We start from the raw sequence: 20101 nt of genomic DNA on the forward strand, positions 1-20101 counted from the left end.
ATTTTTCTCACATCCTGATTTTTTTCATCTTTCTTTGAGCTTTTAATAATTATTATACATAATAGACTATTCTTTTTCAAACATGTAATGTTATATTTTTATGTTACTAGCTAGAATATTGCTTAAAAATAAAACTCTAGGGTCCTGTTTACACATAAATAAAATGGAAAAGAAGACTATGAAAAAACAGTCTCTCTTATTTTGTGCAACTAAGAAATATTAAGGAAGTAGGATGAGTGTTAGTACACATTTTTTTTTTTTGTAATTTTCAGAACAATGAATGCAAACCGATAAAAGAACCTTAAAAAAAGTAAGTTGAAAATTATGTTTAAAGCTTGGAGTTGTATGATTATTTAATCAACTTTGATGATTTGCACTTGATAACTAAAACTATTAGCTGAAAGCTTCACAGGGATAGTAACTTGACAGTAACTACCAGGTAGGTAGTGTTTGAAGATGGGGCATGTAAGGATAACACAAAAGGAGGGAGAAAGAGGGCCAAGTAAAGTCTAATTTTAATGAAAGGAAAATAATTGTAAACATTAAAGTTTAATATTGCTTTCTGGAAAAAAAAAAAGCACAACATTGAAGAGAAAGGAAAATTGATGGCATAGCCCCATGCATGGATTTATAAAGAACAAAATAAATCCTTACAGCTCCCATAATTCACTTCTTGGAAAAAGTGCTAAGATCTGGTGAGGTAATGGGAAACAGGTATGAGCTGTCTTGATTTCATGCACTTGTCTCACATCTTTACTTTTCCTTTTGAATCTGTCTGGCATGATTAGAAATCAGCAAACTGTGGGTGGGGGAGGCAGGAAACAGGATCTTGACTGTATTCTCACCATCAAAAACACTCGCTCAGTTCATATTGGCATAAGGCAGCTAGTTACTGGGTTATAGAAAGATGGGTGTGTGACTATATCCTGAGTGAGGTTCAGTAGTTTCAGTTCCTACTTCTTTCTGATCATCATTGGTTAGTATGGAATTTCAGATAGAGTATTTACCTCTTATTTTGCTTCCTCTGTAAGATTTTTCATTGTCTAATGACTTGCAAAGCCACACAGATTTTGGCCATATGTTCAAACTCATCTTGATTTGTAACCAACACAAGGAAGCATTTCGAAAGCTTTATTTCAATTTTGAATAGTATTTTGGAGAAAGAAAGCTATTTTTGTCCCCTGACCCTTTGCTGGGTGCTTTTCTATTTTGAAAGAAATCTTACATATATTAAACTTTATGTTGGCAAAATGTCTTATGTGCTAACCTATGACTAAGTGAACAAAATGATTTCTGAAATAGAAAAATCATTGTCTTAGCACATTGTAGAAAACATACCCCCAAATTTCCCATTCTGGGTAGAGAGGAGTCATATATTATAAATACTCTGGTCAGGAATGAAGCTTCTTTTTTTTTTTCTTTTTCTTGCTTGTTGTGATAGCTTTAAGTTGTGAATTCCCTAAGTCAGCTTTAAGCAAACATTAACACAAGCTTTTTGGCTATAATAGGTTTAGGACTCTTTAAGAATATTTGTTTTTAAGGAATTTAATCACATAATGATAGCTCAGAATATCAAAAATACTATAGTGTTATTAATTAAAATGTGTGAACTTCCCAAAATTAGTGACAATGCCACACACATCTTTGTGGACTTCATGCAAAGTCTTTAATTTGGTAAATATTCAATACTAATTAGTAGTAGTATTAATGTCAGCTACTGTATTATATATAATAGACCTGCATTAATTTTCTATTGCTGCCGTGACAAATTACCACAAACTTGGTGGATTAACAACACAGCACAGATTTATTGTCTTACAAAGTTAGAAGTCTGACTTAGGTCTCCCTGGGCTAGCATCACGGTGTTTGCAGGGCTGTGCTCCCTTCTGGAGGCTCTGGGGGAGAATCCATTTCTTGGCCCTTTGTGGCTTCTAGAGACTACCCACATTCCTTGGCTTGTGGCTTTCCTTCTCCATCTTTAAAGCCAACAACATTGCATCTGGCTGACCATTTTTCTATAGTTGTACCTCCCTCCAACCATGTCCAGAATAACTTCCCTGATTTGAAGAAATCATGTGATTAGACTGGGCCTAGTCAGGTATCCCAGGATAATGTCTTCATTTCAAAACCCTTAACTTAATCACCACTGCAAAGTCTTTTTTGCCATCTAAGGTCTGGGTCTGGGAACAAGGACACAGACATCCTTGGGGGTTGTTATTCTCCCTATCATAATACTAGTAAGAAGAATGTTTATTATATAACATTACATAATAACAAAAACAATACCTATTGAGTGTTATCTATCTGTCAGGCACAATCCTAAGCAACTTACAGGTATTATTTAATATTCAGAACAACTCAAATTATATATATATATTATTTCCACTTTAAAAATAAGGGAATTGAAGTTTTGAGGAATAAAGTAATTTTCCTAAAGTCATAGCTAGGGGCAGAGTCAAAAAACAAACAGATTGTAAAACCAGTGCCATTATTACTTCAAATCTTTAGTATCATAGGATCAGCAGCTTTATAATTTTTATTTTCATGGGTGTATAATGTTCCATTAAGTGGATTTACTGTTTATTTAACTATTCCCATATTTAAAACAATACATTGAAAATCATTGCTCAGTTAATATTCTTAAATAATTGGATTTTTTTCTTAAGTTAGATTCTCAGAGTGAAATGTCTGGGTCAATGTGGTGTGAACATTTTTATGGCTCTGTATTACACGTTGTCAAATGACCATCCTAAAGAGTTACATTAATTTGTATGCCACCATTATACGTGAGTATAAATGTTCTTTGATTCTTCTATCTAAGAAGATAGAAAGGGCCTCAGATTAAACTGTTCTTGATTCCAAAGTCCCATAAAACCGCCTCATAGAATCTTAGAATATGAAGAACCTTTAGAAACTAATCTATCCTCCTATTGTATTTTTAGGTATTCTATGTCATAATATATACTATACTAACAGTGATTGCTTGGTTATCTGTCATCTCTCATCCAAAAAGGTAAGCTTCATCAACAAAGGGATAGATATACTTTATTTATCAGGTTGTCCTCAATTTAAAAGTCAAGGTTTGGCACATTGCAGATACTCATTATTTATAAGTGCTTTCTTTATCAACCCAGAATCAGGCATGGAGGAATGAACACTGGACTAAGAATCAAGAGACCTAAATTTTAGCTTCAGATTGCCATAGGTAGCTGTGACATAATTTTTCTATACATTTCCTTAATTTGGAAAATTAGATGTTTACTATATGCTCTCTAAGATCTCCTTTAGTGCTAAAACTCAATATGAATTTTAAGCTCAACCCCTTTAATTTATAGCACAATCCTCCAAATATTTAAAAGGCAGGAAGCATACACTTTGTTTCCTAACAATCAATTTTTTCAAGTTTTCAGGGGAGAGGAATAGGTAGAGGGGATTGTTTCCAGACCTGTACACTTTAGAGAATTTTTCCGAGCACATCTTAATTTGGCATTTTCTTTTGTAATGTGTGATGCTTAAGATAATGGGATGAATATTCTCTCTGCTCTCTGACCAGGGCAGAGTCTAATATAGAAATGGACTAGACTTTCATGAATGCAGTTCAACATGTCTTTAGAGGCTTTAGCACTCACATTATATCCACTGCTTACCATTGTACTTTTATTTACCTAAAACCCTCAGCCCTTTTATTCTTCTTAAATTCTGTTGCCTCTATAGCTTAAAATTGTGCCCTCGAATAAGGAGATGTATGGACCTACCATAAAGACCTGTCACCTTTCTCCTAGAAAAAAATCACGCTAGTGAGAGATAAAGACTAACCTTCCACTGAAAAATCCCAGAGAGGAATGCTAACATGCTAAAATATGAATGCTGCAAGGTATTTGTTTTCTTTACCATGCATCTCCAGCACCAAGAACAACACCTGGGGCAAAAGAAGTACTTCCAAAATATTTGTCAAGTGAGTACAGAGCTGGCATACCTTGAGGATCCTTTCCATCCTAAGCCCCTCCAATTGTTTACTGAAATCATTTAGTGATGTAAGGTCCCCTGGTATCCCCTAGGCAGCTCCCTGCATGGTACAGATCTAGAATAAGGTGATACCAGACACATACCTCTTCACTGCAGGCAAGTCTGGAAAATGAGATGATGTTACATCACTGGGTTAAATGCAATATTTGTCTTGTCAATATTTTACTAGAGCTATTAAAGAATAAGCTACATGACAAAACAAATTAAAATTTTCTTTTCCAAAATGAGGGCCCATAAAAAGAAACTAATGATAGAAGAGGTTTAAGGAAACATGGATAATCGACAATAATATGCACATAAAAATTGGTTAAGAGGATACTTCTTATGTTAAATGTTTTTCTCACAATAAAATAAAATAAGACAAAAAGAGAATATGGGAATCTGATCCTCAGGATATAGGCTGGGTCAAGGTTTTTTTTTCTGCTCTCATTTCCTGTCCACCAGGTCCAACGCTCTTCTTGAATTGAAAGAGAATACTAGACCCGGGGAGACCTCAAAAAGTGTACATATCAGCTTAAATCATTTCCTGCAGTAGACAGCCCTTCTGAGAAAGAACGACTTCCATATTCTGTTATTTTGAGTAAGGCTGCTCAGAGGCCCAGAAACATTCATGAGTCCTGTAAAATAGCTGAATCTTGGCAGTGATCTCTCTACATAATTGTAAGCAAGCCTATATAAATAATAAATAAATAATGCTAAAAATAAAAACAAAAATAAAAATTGACAACTTTCTATCAGTTACATCCAAACTTTACCTAAGTAAGAAGCAAGCTGTTCATTCTTTTTGGTAGACTTCACATTAAAGGTCGTGTTTTGGGGAATTATGATTTGATTAGCCTTCTGCATGACGACTGTTCCATTCCAATCATAGGCTCCTACTGCTCCAAGCATGACCCAGTCCTTATATCCAAATAAGAGAAAACAATGACATTCAATAAAAATAATAAGAGTAAGCACTTACATAGCATTAAAATGTGCTTTGCACATATTAACTCATACATCCTCACAATAACCCTATGAGCTACCATGTTTCCCCCAAAATAAGACCTAGCCAGACAATCAGCTCTAATGCATCTTTTGGAGCAAACATTAATATAAGACCTGGTATTATATTATATTATATTATATTAATTATATTATATTATATTATATTATATTATATTATATTATATTATATTATAGACCGGGTCTTATAATATAGTAAAATAAGACTGGGTCTTACATTAATGTTTGCTCTAAAAGATGCATTAGAGATGATTGTCTGGCTAGGTCTCAATTTTGGGGAAACACGGTAGATGCCATTATTACTCTCTCCATTTTACAGAAGAGGAAACTGAGGCAGAGTAAGTAACTTGCCCCAGGCAATACAGTACAATTACACATTGAAATGTCAATATTCCTTTGCAGGTACCATGATGTCTTTACTTTTATCAACTATAAATGATATATTTTTCTATTCTTGCCTTTCTGCTTTATTCTGGGTACCAAGAATCCTAGGTCTCGAACCTGGAATTCTAGTAAACCCCTTGAGGACGTGACACTGAGACAATGATACATTCCCTATCATTAGCAAATGTTTTAAATTAAGTATATCATTTAGCCAGATATATAATTACTTAAGGCAAACTGATTCACAATTATTAGTACAATGTAGTGAGCTGTGTGAGAGACCATGTTTTCCTAATAAGCAGCTTGTGAAATGCTGTTTTCCTATGTGGGTTAGAAATGTCACCACGGACTGAATAACCGCTCAAGCCATGAACCGCAAATTGCACTTGTTATGATAATGCCTGGGTATTGGTTTTGGGAGAGGAAACCTCAAAAAAAAAAAAAAAAAAAAAAAAGGAATTTAATATTCTTGAAATATATTCTTGAAATATCTTTTATTTTCTTGAAATAAAAAAGACATGTCATTCACAGGCGGTCAGCATACCTGTGAATAATGAGCACTGAAGCCGGTCTGAGACATTTCCATTTCAAATGAAGCCGCTGACTGGTCAGCTGTAGCTGTAACATAGAAAAATAAATGCCTTTTAGCGTGCTGCTGATTTGCAGAGGACAGAGACCCAGTGCAGCCTGGGGCCTTTACCAACCAGAACTTCAACATCTTTAAGGCATTTTCAGCCACACATTTCTCAACCCCAGATTCCTAGGCAGGGCTGGGTAGAGGACAGAGAAAGTTAGCAGAAGGGCTGAGTCTCACATTCTTGCTATTAGCTTCCACACCTTTGCCGGAGTTGTGGAGAAATCTCCATCCATGCTGTGTTCGTATGCTCCAGCGTGCTTACAGATCCATTGGTGTGTGGTTCAAGCTGAGAGTCCTGTGGAAACCTCTCTCTCATCCTCCCACCCTGGGAGTTCTGCTGTGACCTGGTATGTTACAAGGCTAAGAAAATTTCATTCACATTTTCAAGAGGTTTGTCGATTCTACCAGCCCCACATGGATTTCTGGCTTTAGATCCTCCCAGAATTCCATTTTTGATACAGGGTGTGGGGATTCTGGGTTTGTATTTGCTCTAATTTCTGGCTGTGGGTATCACTCAGAGATCAGGAGGGGACTTTTGACAGGGCTCTGGGCCACATGCCATTCAATCACTTTTTTTTTTTTTTTTAAAGATTCCATGTCCATTTTGAAGATCTTTACTAAAACACAGAGATAATCCAGAGTACTCTATGGAAATGTGCTACTCTCAAAATTATTCACCAACCCAAAGCCACAACCTCCTGAGGGGATTGAGGGAATGTTTTTTTATTTGCTTTCATTAGGGAGTTACTGATTTATGTGGCATTGCAGATAAGTTAAAAATAGAGCATCATTTTGAGAATGTCAGTCTACCCTTTTATTGACACATGAGCATAATCAAATTTGTGGAATCAAACTTATTTACTAGTTTTTTACTGGCATAAATTTTTAACAAATATATCAGTGATTGCCTTTTATAACACTAGATTAAATAGGGAAATCAATCAAGAATTCAAACATCATTTTAATCTCACAAATTGCCCTCTAATTTAAATGTTTCTCCCAGTGTTTGATGGGAAAGAGAGATAGTAGACCATTTTCTGATCTTATTGGACAAGTTGCTGGCACGCTCACCTTAGTTAAGTGGCACTGTCCTTGACAAGCAGGAATTTCATAATTGCTGCTATTTACTATCTCAAGATAAATGTTGGAAGGAAATGGAGATTGCCCAACTAACAAGGAAATGGGGCCCTTTCTGATCTCATTATTAAAAAAAATAAAATCAGAAATAGGCTAGACAAAACACTGCTTTTGGTTAGCCCTGAAAGTGCAGCAACAAAGTGGTGGGAAACATTTTTAATGTGGAGAGTTCCTTAAAAAATATTTTTATTTTTCAATATAGAGACTTCTTGGAATCTTTGGGTACTCCAAGGTGCGAACAATAACTCATGGTGTGTCTAGGTTAGAAACTGAAAATGTCATGTAAGGCAAATAGATCCTTCCTCCATCCAACAGCTGAGATAGGCTTCATTTCTACAAGTCTTTGGTTATACTTACTGGCTTCCTTAAGATAAGATTTAGAAATGAGACTGTATTGTGTTTAACTACCTAATGTAACTACCTAATGTAACTCCGTATTTTTTTCTTTTAAATGATCTTTACAGATCATTTCTATCATATCTTGGTTCATGTTTATTAAAAAGTAAAAGTGCACAATGACTTGAAAACCTAATATAGTTCCGTAAGGAGAGCTAAGCTCACCATCTGGCCTAGTAGCAATGACACTAGGATAGCTGTTGCAAGACCAAAGCCACTTAAAAGTGTCTTTTCCACAGAACATAGGCAAGCCAAGTTTTTCAGAAGCACCTGTGACTTTGGACTGATAAATAATTTGAGTGTTCAGTTTCTAAAGGCACAAGAAAAAGGATCCAGGGCAAAAAGGGAGCCAGAGAAATTCAAAGTCTTGATGGTCTGTAGATTTCCATCATCTAAATCAAACTTACTGCTTACTGGTTGTGATCCAGTCATAAAATCAACAGGGTGAGTCATAACCAGCATTCTTTTTTTTTAAATTAAAAGAGAAGAGAGTAGAATGGAAGAGATGGGAAAATATCAGAGTGCATTGCATATAATAACGGTTATTTTGTGAAATTTTGTTTTATTTTATATGCATAGATGTGTGTGCACTGGGTCACAAAGCACAATATTTATTATTGTGGGCCGCTGCCAAAAATTGTTTGAAAGCCATCGCTCTAAATCACTTTCTTTCTTTCTATACATTTTAATATTCTGTCTGTTAGTCACTTCTGTGCATTTTCCTTGTCACCTGATGCTTAATCAAAATGGTTTACCTTTTTTCAGTTATGTCTCCTTCCCATTTTATCTTTCTGTTTCCCATTATCAGATTATATCAGGGAGACTAAGAAAGTGCTTTTTAAATTTCTATGTTTAAGATGCAGAAACAACAGTCCTTCTGTGCGTCTTCACAAAGACAGACTCAATCGAATTTGGATGGAACATAAAAGCAGAAATCTCTGGTGGTTTCTCATCCTAATTGAGAAAAAAAGTCTTGTTCTCTGAATCTCCAGATTATCAGAGAATGTGAAGAAAGAGGCTTTTTCATTGGCCTGGCATAACAATTCTGATGACTTCTCTTCTGTCAGGAAAGATCCAATTCCTAAGTAATTTGTTACTTGACATCTTTTACCTAAGGCAGAGGAGGGAGTTCCATGACTCATTATCCCCAACAGCTAGTTGCCATTGAAAAATCAAAGAAAAAATCTACAAAGCAGTGACATGACTTAGACAAATATAGCGAACGGATGTTTTGCTGCCCTGCGACTTGAGGCAGAGTTCCATGAAGACCTTTAAAATGGGCAAGGAGCAAATAGGAGAAAATAAATGAATAAAGAAATTGTTGCATAAGAGCAGTTCCATTAGAAGCCCAAAATGAAACAAATGAGAAAAACAAAACTTGAACTAGCATCTCCATTTTTCACACCTGTGTCACAGAAGAGAAATAAAACTCAGGGGTACATTTTTGTGCTTGCTCGTCTGCACTGACTCTTGTCTCCCCCAGCTCTCACATCAGCACTGCCATGTCCTTACAAAGACAGCAGCCAGCAGACAACGAGCTGTGTGAAACAGCCATTTATTTCAATGACAGATTTATACAAAAGGACATTGTTCCATGCTGACTATTGTACACAGTAAAAATGCATTAGCCACGTGGTAGGAATAAATACCAAAAGCGCTTATATTGCATTTGAATTGTAGAGAGAGTATGCAGAATTATGAGAAATAGTCATACCTTCCAGGGCAAATATTCTTTCTCCCAGAGCTTCAACAATTGTGACTAGTGCCAATTCATCAGAGACATTGAAGAAGTGCTTTTCAGTGGGCTCACTTGCAATTGATTTTATTTCCTCCACAAATTTTTCAGTGCTTAAATTTCCTCGGTTATAGCTGCCAAGAATCTAAGACACAACAAAAATGGCAAGAATATAGTTTAGATTCTATGTGTTAAATAAAAATCTCAAGCATTTTATCAGTAAACAAGAGATTATATAGTATCTTAGCATAATGCAGTTTTTATGCACTTCCACATTCTGGGAAGAGTAATTTTTAGAATATGTATATTCCCTAATATTAACTGTTACAACTGTTACAGACTATAATAGACACAAGACATTTAAAGGGCAATCTTGTATATTCGTGAAACTTTCTCTTGCATTTTTGTGTCCCTGTTTATTAAGACCTGTATCTTTAAAATATGACAGTTCAAAAGTAATGTTATGGTTGCTGAATGTCTGATATATTAGTCCAGCCAGTGATATCACTGTTTGCTGGCAAAAGCAATTAGCAAGTGAGTTTCTTGATCTTGAATAGGCAGTTCTTCCTGAAAATCTTACCAAGGGGCAGTCCAACACATATATATTTTAAACAGATATTAGACTAAGTAGTAATCTAACTTGGCAACTTAGAACATAAACAATTGAGACTTCCTGTTTGAAACCAAATGCTCCAGACAGAGACTTTTTTTTTTTTTTAAATAAAGATAGTCAGGAATTATCGGTTATAGTTAACCATAATTATTTAGATGTCCTAAAGTTTTTCTGAAATATTTAGTTTACTTTTTAAAGTAGGATTTATCAAGATCTAATTTACGTACAGTGAAATTCACCCTATTTAGATATACAATTCTGAGTTTTGACAAACCTTTTAGTTGTGTCACTGCCACATTTAGATGTGGAATATTTCTATCACCCCAAAAAGTTCCTGCTTGCTCCTTTCTAGCCAATCTCCTCCCCAAACCCCTCACACTGATCTATTTTCTGTCCTTATAGTTTTGCTTTTTCCAGAATGTTATATTTAAGGATTCATATAGTATATAGCCTTTTGTGTCTGGTTTCTTTTCCTTCGAACAATGCTTTTGAGAGTCATCCATGTTACCTCGTGTATCAGAAGTTCAGTCCTTTTTATTGCCAGGTAGGACTCTGGTATACAGAAGCATCACAGTTCATTTATTGAGGACATTTGGGTTGTTTTTAGTTTCAAGTGATTATGAGTAAAGCTGCTATAAATATTTATGCATAGGTATTTGTGTGGACATATGTTTTCTTTTCTTTTGAGTAAAGACCTAGGAGTGAGAGTGCTATGTCCAATAGTTAGTATATGTCTAACTTTCTAAGAAACCGACAAACTGTTTTCCAGAGTAACTGTTCCATTTTGACATTTTTTTTACCATTCCCACCAGCAATGTATGAAAGATCCAATTGCTTTGCATCCTTGTCAGCACTTGGTATTATCAGGGTTTTTTTCTGTTTGTGTCAGTTTTAGCAATTTCATTAGTGTGTAGTGGTATCTCATTTAATTTACATTTCCCTAATGACTAATGATATTGAGACCCTTTCACGTGTTAATTTGCCATAGTATTTCTTTGGTGCAGTGTCTGTTCAAATCTTTTGACCATTAAAAAAAAAAGGATTGTTTATTTTCCTGTTATTGAGTTGGGGAATGTTGTATATACTCGTATCTTGGATACAGTCCTCTATGTGTTTTGCAAATATTTTCTCCCAGTTTTTGAGTTGTCTTTTCCTTTTTTTAATAGTATTTGAAGAGCAGAAGTATTTATTTTGATGAATTCCAACTAATATTTTTTCTTTTGGTTTGTACTTTTTCTGCCTAAAAATTTAGTTTTTAATGTAAACATTTTTAAAATTTAATTTTAATATGAAAATAAATGTTCAAGTTGAAGTAAATAAAAATTCCTTTTAAAAACAGTATGTAACTTAAAAGTCCAAAAAAAGTTAAAAAACCAAACATATAAATAGGACCTAATTCTATTTTTTTATTGTATAAAAATGGCATTAAGAAAATGGCATTTTTGCCATTCTATGGAAATGAAAAAAAAATGGGGAGAATTTTTAAGAAAAAAAAGGAAAAATGTGTACCATTACTTTTGTCTATTAGATTAGGTATTCCACCTTATTTTCACTTAAATGTGTTTTTAAGTTTTTTTTTAAAAAAAAAACACAAAAACACTTTTTTAACAAGATAAATGTTTGCATGTTACTTGAAGATTATTATCTTAGTTTTTACATTCTTTGTCAGTATTTATGGAACATTTATTAAAATAACCCAAACTGAAAACAACCGAAATGTCCACAGAGTATAGAATGAATTGTGGTATATTCACAATGGAAAATAATATTAAAATAGGATGAATCACCAATACACAAAATATCATGGATAATCATTATGTTGAGTGAAAAGCTTAACACAAAAGAGCACATACTGTATGATTTCATTTATATAAAATACAATAGGCAACTTCAGTTTTGGTGGTATAAGTCATACCAGTGGTTGCTATAGAAGGTGCATTATAAAAAAAAAAAAAAAGGAAAGCACAAGGGAACTTTCTGAGGGTGATGGAAATGTTCTATTTCTTGATTGGGGTGTCAGTTATGTGGGAGTCTACAATTGTCAAAATTTACCAAATTGATTTTCACATTAACACTAACACAGTTTTCACATTAAAATGTTGCATTTCACTGCATGTATTATCTCAACTTAAAAAAAATGAAAGAATTGTAATGCCATGTGATAATATGGATGAATCTTAATATAACATTAAGTTTTAAAAATTTCAAAATATTATGACACCTTTTTAAAATAAAGTTAAAACAAGGAAGCCTTTTTAAAATTTATTTTTTTCTGATATGGATAGACACTAAAAGATTATTTGGAGAAGGAGAGCAAGAGATGGTGAGTATAGGATTTGGATTGATGGTTAGGAGGTGGATGGAGGAAGGCAGGTGGTGAATGTGGTCCGATTAGGTTGTCAGAGGACAAAGCTAGCTCCATTTTGAGTGGTACAATGATGGATGTTTATAATGTTATTAAAATAACTATGCAGGTACAATTATAAACCCAGAAACAAGGTGACAGCCTCTGAGAAATCCTGAGAATGTCTCCTATACCAAAGAGAATAATTAATCCAATTCTGTGCTCCAGGAATTGAAAAAGCAAAGGTAAGCCCTGTGCTAGGTTATTGCTTGACTATTTCTTTTTTTTTTTTTTTTTTAGATTTTACTGGGGAAGGGGAACAGGACTTTATTGGGGAACAGTGTGTACTTCCAGGACTTTTTTTTTTTTCTAAGTCAAGTTGTTGTCCTTTCAGTCTTAGTTGTGGAGGGTGCAGCTCAGCTCCTGGTCCAGTTGCCGTTGCTAGTTGCAGGGGGCGCAGCCCACCATCCCTTGTGGGACTTGAGGAGTTGAACCAGCAACCTTGTGGTTGAGAGCCCACTGGCCCATGAGGGAATTGAACCGGCAGCCTTTGGAGTTAGGAGCACAGAGCTCCAACCACCTGAGCCACCGGGCCGGCCCATTGCTTGACTATTTTTTTAATATCTGACTCTTTGGGGAGAAGGAGAATCGTGTCTTATAGTGGTCATGAAGATAACAGAATTTAGAATTCTCTAGCTTTTCTTTCCATGTTTAAATGATAGTCATAGATTTCTCTGGCATCATTAAAAACAGAGAGTTCTATGGTGCCTTCTAAGTCCTGTTGCAAAATAGACATGAAATAGTCTCCAACCACAGATGAGCATGCTGGACTGGGTGGATGGTGGACACGTAGGTGGGCCCATGGGCATCAGTCTAGAATGCACTGGGCCTTTGGTCATCCCCCACCCCACAACCACTGCCACCTGCTCCCACATCTATACGTATATTTTAAATGGTAGATATAGAATGTTAGATTTAAAAACTGATATTTTTTATTAAGAAGGGTACAGCTTCTCATTTGTATAAAGTTAGAAAAGAACTAAAATTACTGTTTTAAGTGTTGCTGTTTGTAATCTACAACATACTTATTTGTGTCATAAAACTCATAGGGTTTATTTAGATCAACGACTGAATAATCACTATAATGCACATCAAATGTTAATGTGATAATAGGAGCTGTGCACTAGCTAGTCAGGCAAGCAGTGCATTGGGTCTCAAAATCTCCTTCCTTGCGAAAAGGCGGTTGTGGGGGTTGTTATTCCTGGTTCCCGTACGGAGGACCACAGGCCGTACGGCGTCTGAACACCAGGGTCTTCCCGCATTCGATGCCAAGTGCATCACTCAGAGCACCCTTGTCAGTTTCTTAGCTCCTTTACCTGTAACACGCGTTCGTGAGGCATCCTGCCCTAACGTCTAGGAAGAACTCTGAGTTGCTTTGAAGAAGTGCCCCATTTAGGAAAACCGGAGCTGACTCTTAAGGGAATCCACTCACTATTTGGGTTGCTTTTTGATTTTTGAACTTACTCTCAACTACTATGTCCAGACTTGAGGTAGGAAGGTCTTTACCAAGAATTTAAAAATTGTACCAGAACACAAAACTCACTTCCTGTCTACTTGGCAGATAAGCAAATGCCAAACAGCAGAAGGGTTTACATTTGAACAAAGACCTCTGGTGCTTTCCCCACTGCAGCTTCTCATTGGGGGAAGAGAATGGAAAGGATACTAGAGAATTGTCCAGATATGGACAGAAAACCCAAGGGCCACTTGTTCTTACTACATTAAACAAATCTTCTCTCATTTAGAAAACAATTAAGATGCTCTTCTTACAATTGGGTATCTTACCACGTCTGGATGTACCTGCTCCAGAGTAAGCCAGTGTGAGTCTCCAAGCTCTAGGGTCTCTATTCCATCTGTGGTGTGAGTTCAGGATCACTGGGGCTTTGCTCAACACCTCAATCTCTGGAAATCTCTGCAAACACCATTGGGTGCCTTTTTTTGCCAACAGTTTTGAAATGCATGGATTTTTTTTTTTTAGATTCATACAAATTCTGCATCTTGTGAAGCCCTATGAGTCCCCATTGATTTACCTAATTTATTCTATAAATTTGCTGACATCCTGGGCTGAAAAGTTACCATCTTTACCCCCTGGCTCACATTTAACATATTATTCTAGATTCAGTGTCACACTGACACGTTTAACTTCCATTTCACTTATAAATTGATGCAGTTGAAAATATAAATAAAAATTCTAAAGACTTTTGGATCATACATGATTGAGGTTCTTAGTTATAATGTAAATATTATCAGACATTTAGTGCTCTGTGTGACAGTACAGAGAAATGGATAAAGTTCAATGGGAGGAAATGCTCAAATGACAAACCTAGAAAACAAAAACAAAATGTATAACTGCAATATGGGACTATATTTTAGGAGAAAATGCAAGAGAAAAAATTTCCAGGAATTACTGTGATTTTATTCCAGTTTGAACTATTTTGCATCATAGAATAAAAATAAAAATAAAGAGAAATGTATTTTGATCCTTCAACCAAGGGTCTGGTAGCTTGTAAAAACATTATTTTCTACGAATGAGAAGAGATGCACAGTAACACATAAATTACTCCTGTTTCACTTAATACAAATATGTCAAGCCCAGGCATTTGGTATTCTGCTAATATTTACCTGAAATAGATAGAAGAATTGAAGCTCCCTTGAGGCAGATGTGTCAAATGTAAAGTGTACAATTCATTTACATGTAGATCAGTGCCTTTTGTGTGCAAATGAATGAAATTCTAAGACACTTTCCAACCTCTCTCATTTTCATTTGAATGCTGTAGGTGATTCACAGCCATTATAGTCCCAGCCATTATCATTTAAGATTAGAATCTGAATCTAAAACAGGTTCTTGCTAGCAATGTCTAATATCCTCAAGTGACAGAATAGAGACATGGAATAGAGAGCTCAAACAAGCTCAGGACCTTCACCAGATCTGAGAGTTTAACAGGAAATGTCTGGAATTGTGTCACAGAGTGCTTATAGGTTTAGTAGTCAATCCTTTTTGGGTGTTATCTCTCCCCAAAACATATCAGAATGGTGTTGAGGATCAAATGGTGAGTATAAAAAGATGGAGGTAAAAAACATTCCAGGTGATACCTGGCCAGACCCCCAGGTAGATCTGGTAATGTGTAGCATGAACAATTTTGAGAAGTGCCTAAAACCTTCCTGTGTGAATGCACAAAGAAAGGAAGTAAAAAAACTCGTTTCCTAGTTTGATGCAAACTAAAAAATACAAGACGCACTGGGGAAAAGAAATATAAATTGGGAAAATAACAAATAAGTATTGCTAAAGTGAAATTTTCTTACACATTTTTACTGATACCATTTTGAAGAGCAATTTGATAATACATAATTTGCTGATTAAAATGGGAATGGAGCTCAGGGTTTTATGTTTCTCCAGGAAGATTAATACAATTATAAGACATCTTTGTGACCAGATAGGAAGCAAAGTATGAATTATGAACTAGAAATCCAACAGAGGGAAACATAGTGATTTAAGGACTAGAAAAACTGAACATGTAATCAGAAACAAACATGAGACAGAAGATTCACCTAAAATTAAGAAGTCATCTATTGATAGTTTCCAGTGAAGTTTTCCTAATGTTGTTAATACTGCTGATGGTTAATTCAGTTTGTGGCCTACATCTATGGTACCTGTGATGCTAGACTATATTCTCTGGGAGGGAAGCTGAACAAATGCTATAATAGTACCTTTGGTACCCAGTTGCCTGGGACAAAGTGGACATGCACTGGCTTTGCACAATGAAGAGACCAGCCATAGCCTCTAGTTGTGCACAGTACCTCTGTGTGAAGGACGGGCCATATGGACTTATTCTCAACCACGGGAGAGACTGGAATAGTTATAGTAATGGGGAGGTAATAACGGATTGAATAATAATTGGCAAAAGATAATTTATAGAAGTAACAAAAGGAGGAAAGAGAGAAATAACGATTTATTTATATTTTTGTATCCTGTACCCCAAATGGAAAAGAAAATGTTGCAGTCAGAATTTATCACTGCTTATAATTTAGTGGAAGTGTTAGAAATAAAAGCTGGATGCAGTTGTAAAGGTTCTTAAACTGAGAGCAGATTTTATAGTGTATGGGGGAATTTCTGAAGGTTTCTAAGCAAGAGGGTAACATAATTTATTTCTAAGATAACTTCTAGTTCTAAAACACTATGATTTTATTATTTCATGATTGCAAACTCCTGGAGGTAAAGATCCTTAAGAAAAAGTAATATTGTACTAGATGTTTTTACAGTCATTATCCCACTGATTTTTTTATTTCACAGAGCGAAAGAGAAACAATATTACCTTATTTTACAGATAAGCTGAAGCTCAGGGTATTAAGTCACTTAGCCACTGTCACAGAGCCAGCCCATGGCTATGGCAAAGGTAGAATTTGAACAAAGTTCTTTCTGGCTTCAAACTATAGTTTGCGCTACCCTTCCCCGCTCCAACCCTTCTACTTCTCACTTCTGGAAAATGTCCGTAACTCCTTTGTTGTTTTAAAGTTATGACACATAATGGTACATGCTTAGTATCTCTTTGCTGGTATTCTTTTTGCTCTGGTACAAAAGGAGGGGGAGATGGAGAGGACTGTGGTGCTCTTTAGGAGGCTGGGGGAGGGAGTGGAAACCGGTGAGGACAGCCCTGCAGCACCATCCAGAGACTGTGGCAGCAGGAAAAAGACACGGGGGCTTGGGGATTAAAAGACCAGGGCAGTGGGTCATATGAGTCAAGAGAGGAGTCTGCAGACTTGGTCATGTGGTCTACAGCCACGGGGTCTCTGCTCCTTGGTTTCCTTATTCACAAACTGGGGGAAATGAAAGCTACTCTACTGTCTCTGGGAGCCATGAAGAACAAGAAAGGTACTTAGGACATGGATATAAGAAAACATTGTCAATTACAGAGTGCTGTCTCTGTAAGTGGCAATTTAAATTATTTCCCAGATTTGAAAGAAATTTTATGTCTCTTTTTCTGAATGTCCTTCTCTTTGGCATAGCACCATGAAAATGAATCCTGCCTGCACAGAGTTTACCTCCAAATGGAGAAGTTTCTCCTTTTCAACCTTGTTTGTGTAACTTCCGTAAAATATTCAGGATATGCACACAGCTTTAGTCTCTACACCAGAGTTTGAAAGCTGTGTGTAGCCATGTACTTACAGCTATGGAAAACCGCTGAATGTTTTCATCTTCACAGTCTTGGATGACCTTATTCAGCCGATGGTTGTCATGCGACTCTCCATCAGTCACAATTACCATGACTTTTTTAACGCCCCTTCGGGCACCCCGGGCTTCAGTGAAAGCCTCTTTCCTGAAATAATCACAGACAAAAGAGAAGCAAATAAAGCACCACCCTGAGGTTAGGCAAAGCATAAACAAAATGGGAACTGACCATTCTAGGTAGCTCAGGCCTTTCCCTCCAAGATCAACATTGACGCCCATTGTTCAAGCTGGGAGGCATGATGATCATTATTTGCAATCGTTTTAGATTAATCCCAGGTGATGGAGAGGTCACCATTTTACTAATCACCATATATCCCTCTTACAAAAGGCAGCAGTGTTTCATTCTTTGGAAACTTCAAAGGCAGGGTGTGACTGGCGCACACAACAGATTTAGAGAAGGTCAGATCTCAAATACTCTCCCAGCCACTCCTTTCTCTATAAAATCTCCTCCTCTTGCTTGACAGGCCTCTTTACTTCTGCTTTTGGCAGCAGCTTTTGCTTTAGTCCTCACTTGCCCCACACCTCTGGTATTCATAGAATAGCTTGGAAATCCTCCGAACTAAGGAGGGGAGACGGGAGAAAACAGAATATTTGTATGGCTGTGAGTGCTTGAGAGTGCTCTTGTGTATGGGGGAGGGGACAATCAGACACCGGAATAAAAGATTGCAGATGGCAGTGGTCTGAGTCTGGGACAGAGCTGGGTTATAGGAGCAAGAGGGATTGGAATAGCTATGAAAGATTTGGTCTGAACTAGGTTTCAGCACACAGGCAGCTGAGGGTAGGGTGGGAAGAAATGGCCTGGGGAGTAAGGAAAACTGCTATAGCAAAGAGAGGAATTTTGATTTAATTCAAAGAGGATTTATAGAAAGAGATAGAAGATAGGGAAAATGGACAATTTTTGTTTTGTGACTTCACACACACACACACACACACACACACACACACACACACACACACACAGCCACACTTTCCTCCTCTCAACTACTTCTTTTACTCAACTCCCTTTCCTCTCTGGGGTCTTGGAAAAGAAGAGTATGTTTTACTTAGAACTGAAACAATAAAACAATTTCATATAATAGTATTTTTCAAATTTTGATATAAAATGCAGTAATCATTGCACTGAATGGCCATTTAAATACTTTATTTGGGTCATGAGGACAAACAGCTGCAGTTTGGGATATGCCAAACAGATATATGCCTTAAACTAACCTTCCAAACAGTTTGCACAGCACATATTAATTTTACCACAGATGCACAGTAAATGTACAATAGTGGGTATTTTGTGAGCAGTGAGAGAGGATCCTGATGATGTGAGCAAAGGGATTTTATCTGTGATTATTTTTCTTTTAATAGGACTTAAAGCAAATATGACAAGATGTTAACAACTGTTTTGATTCTGTTTGATGCATAGATAGCATTTTGTTGTATTGTTTTTATATTTCCAATTTTTCATAAAATTTTCAAAAGAAAAATATGTTAAAAAAAAAGCAGTGATCACTGGGGAACTGTGTCTCTGCTCTCTACACTATGCAAATAGATTTTCTGACTTCTTTATATGCACAAGCAAAGGTGAAAACAGATGTTAAAGGTAGTATCTAAATGAAGTTTGGACATAGACATCATGAGATTCAGTCCTCTTATAGCTCTAATTCCTTAGAGGATCACCAAAACTTCCTAATTCTTTTGAAGATCAAGCCATAACTGAACAAACATCAGCTGAGGGAGGTGATTAAAAGAGCTTCCTGATTTTCTTTAAAGAAAGAGTAGCCATTGGCAAAACTGCTGAATACACCCTTTCTGTTTTAAATCTCTTCAGCAAACTGCCCTTGACCCCCAAATACCACCACCCAGTGTTCTTACTTCAAATTAAACATTGACCTCCCTGCATGCTTTTAAACATGAAAATGTCTCTGGAGAATCCCTTTCTTTGGGATGGGAGAATCCATGCCTTACGATTAAACACTGTGGACCTATTGAAAAGAAAGAAAATGTGGGATAGGGATAAGGGAACACAAAAATGTTTTGAACTGGGAGACACTGAAAATGGAAGTAGAGGATTCTAAAAAAAATAGAAATATTGTTTGCAACTGGCCCAGCCTGAAAGAAATAAAGAGCAATTAAAAATACGATTAAGCATGAAAAACTAATGTACAAGAAGACTACTTAGTCATATCATATGGAGTTCTATTTATTTACAAAACTCAATAAACTCTGTGTCCTATAGCTAGACCCTTTGTGAGACACACAGGCAAAAACCATATAGGGACATGGTATTCAGAGTGGTATTTATGCAGAAGCAAAAGCAGCCAGAATATTTCTTCGGTTAGTTTTCAGAGATGAATATTCATTCTTCAGTGGTTGCCTTTGGAAAACACACAGCTCCCACGGTGCAGAGCGCTCAAAGAGCACCTTGATTTGCTTTGAATGTGTGGTCACATTCAGTCAATTACTTCAGAGGCCACGTTCAGAACACCTAAACATATGCACTCTTCGTGCATGCAAATTGGTGATTCTACGGGCAGGTAAATGCGAAATCAGCC

The 20101-nt window shown here is 36.2% G+C and overlaps 1 protein-coding gene across 1 annotated transcript in view; it reads right to left on the reverse strand.

Moving 5' to 3' along the window:
- ITGA1 (integrin subunit alpha 1) overlaps positions 1-20101 on the reverse strand; it is a 157440-nt gene that overhangs the window by 44964 nt on the left and 92375 nt on the right. Inside the window, exons 8-11 of the mRNA XM_019736210.2 lie at positions 17499-17649; positions 9300-9465; positions 5960-6033; positions 4782-4926 (exon numbers count right to left, since the gene is read on the reverse strand). Of these exons, the coding sequence (XP_019591769.2) occupies positions 4782-4926; positions 5960-6033; positions 9300-9465; positions 17499-17649 (536 nt within the window). The remainder of the gene's footprint in view (positions 1-4781; positions 4927-5959; positions 6034-9299; positions 9466-17498; positions 17650-20101) is intronic.

Source organism: Rhinolophus sinicus, linkage group LG03 (assembly GCF_036562045.2).
Source record: "Rhinolophus sinicus isolate RSC01 linkage group LG03, ASM3656204v1, whole genome shotgun sequence".
In the NCBI taxonomy this organism is placed as follows: domain Eukaryota; kingdom Metazoa; phylum Chordata; class Mammalia; order Chiroptera; family Rhinolophidae; genus Rhinolophus; species Rhinolophus sinicus.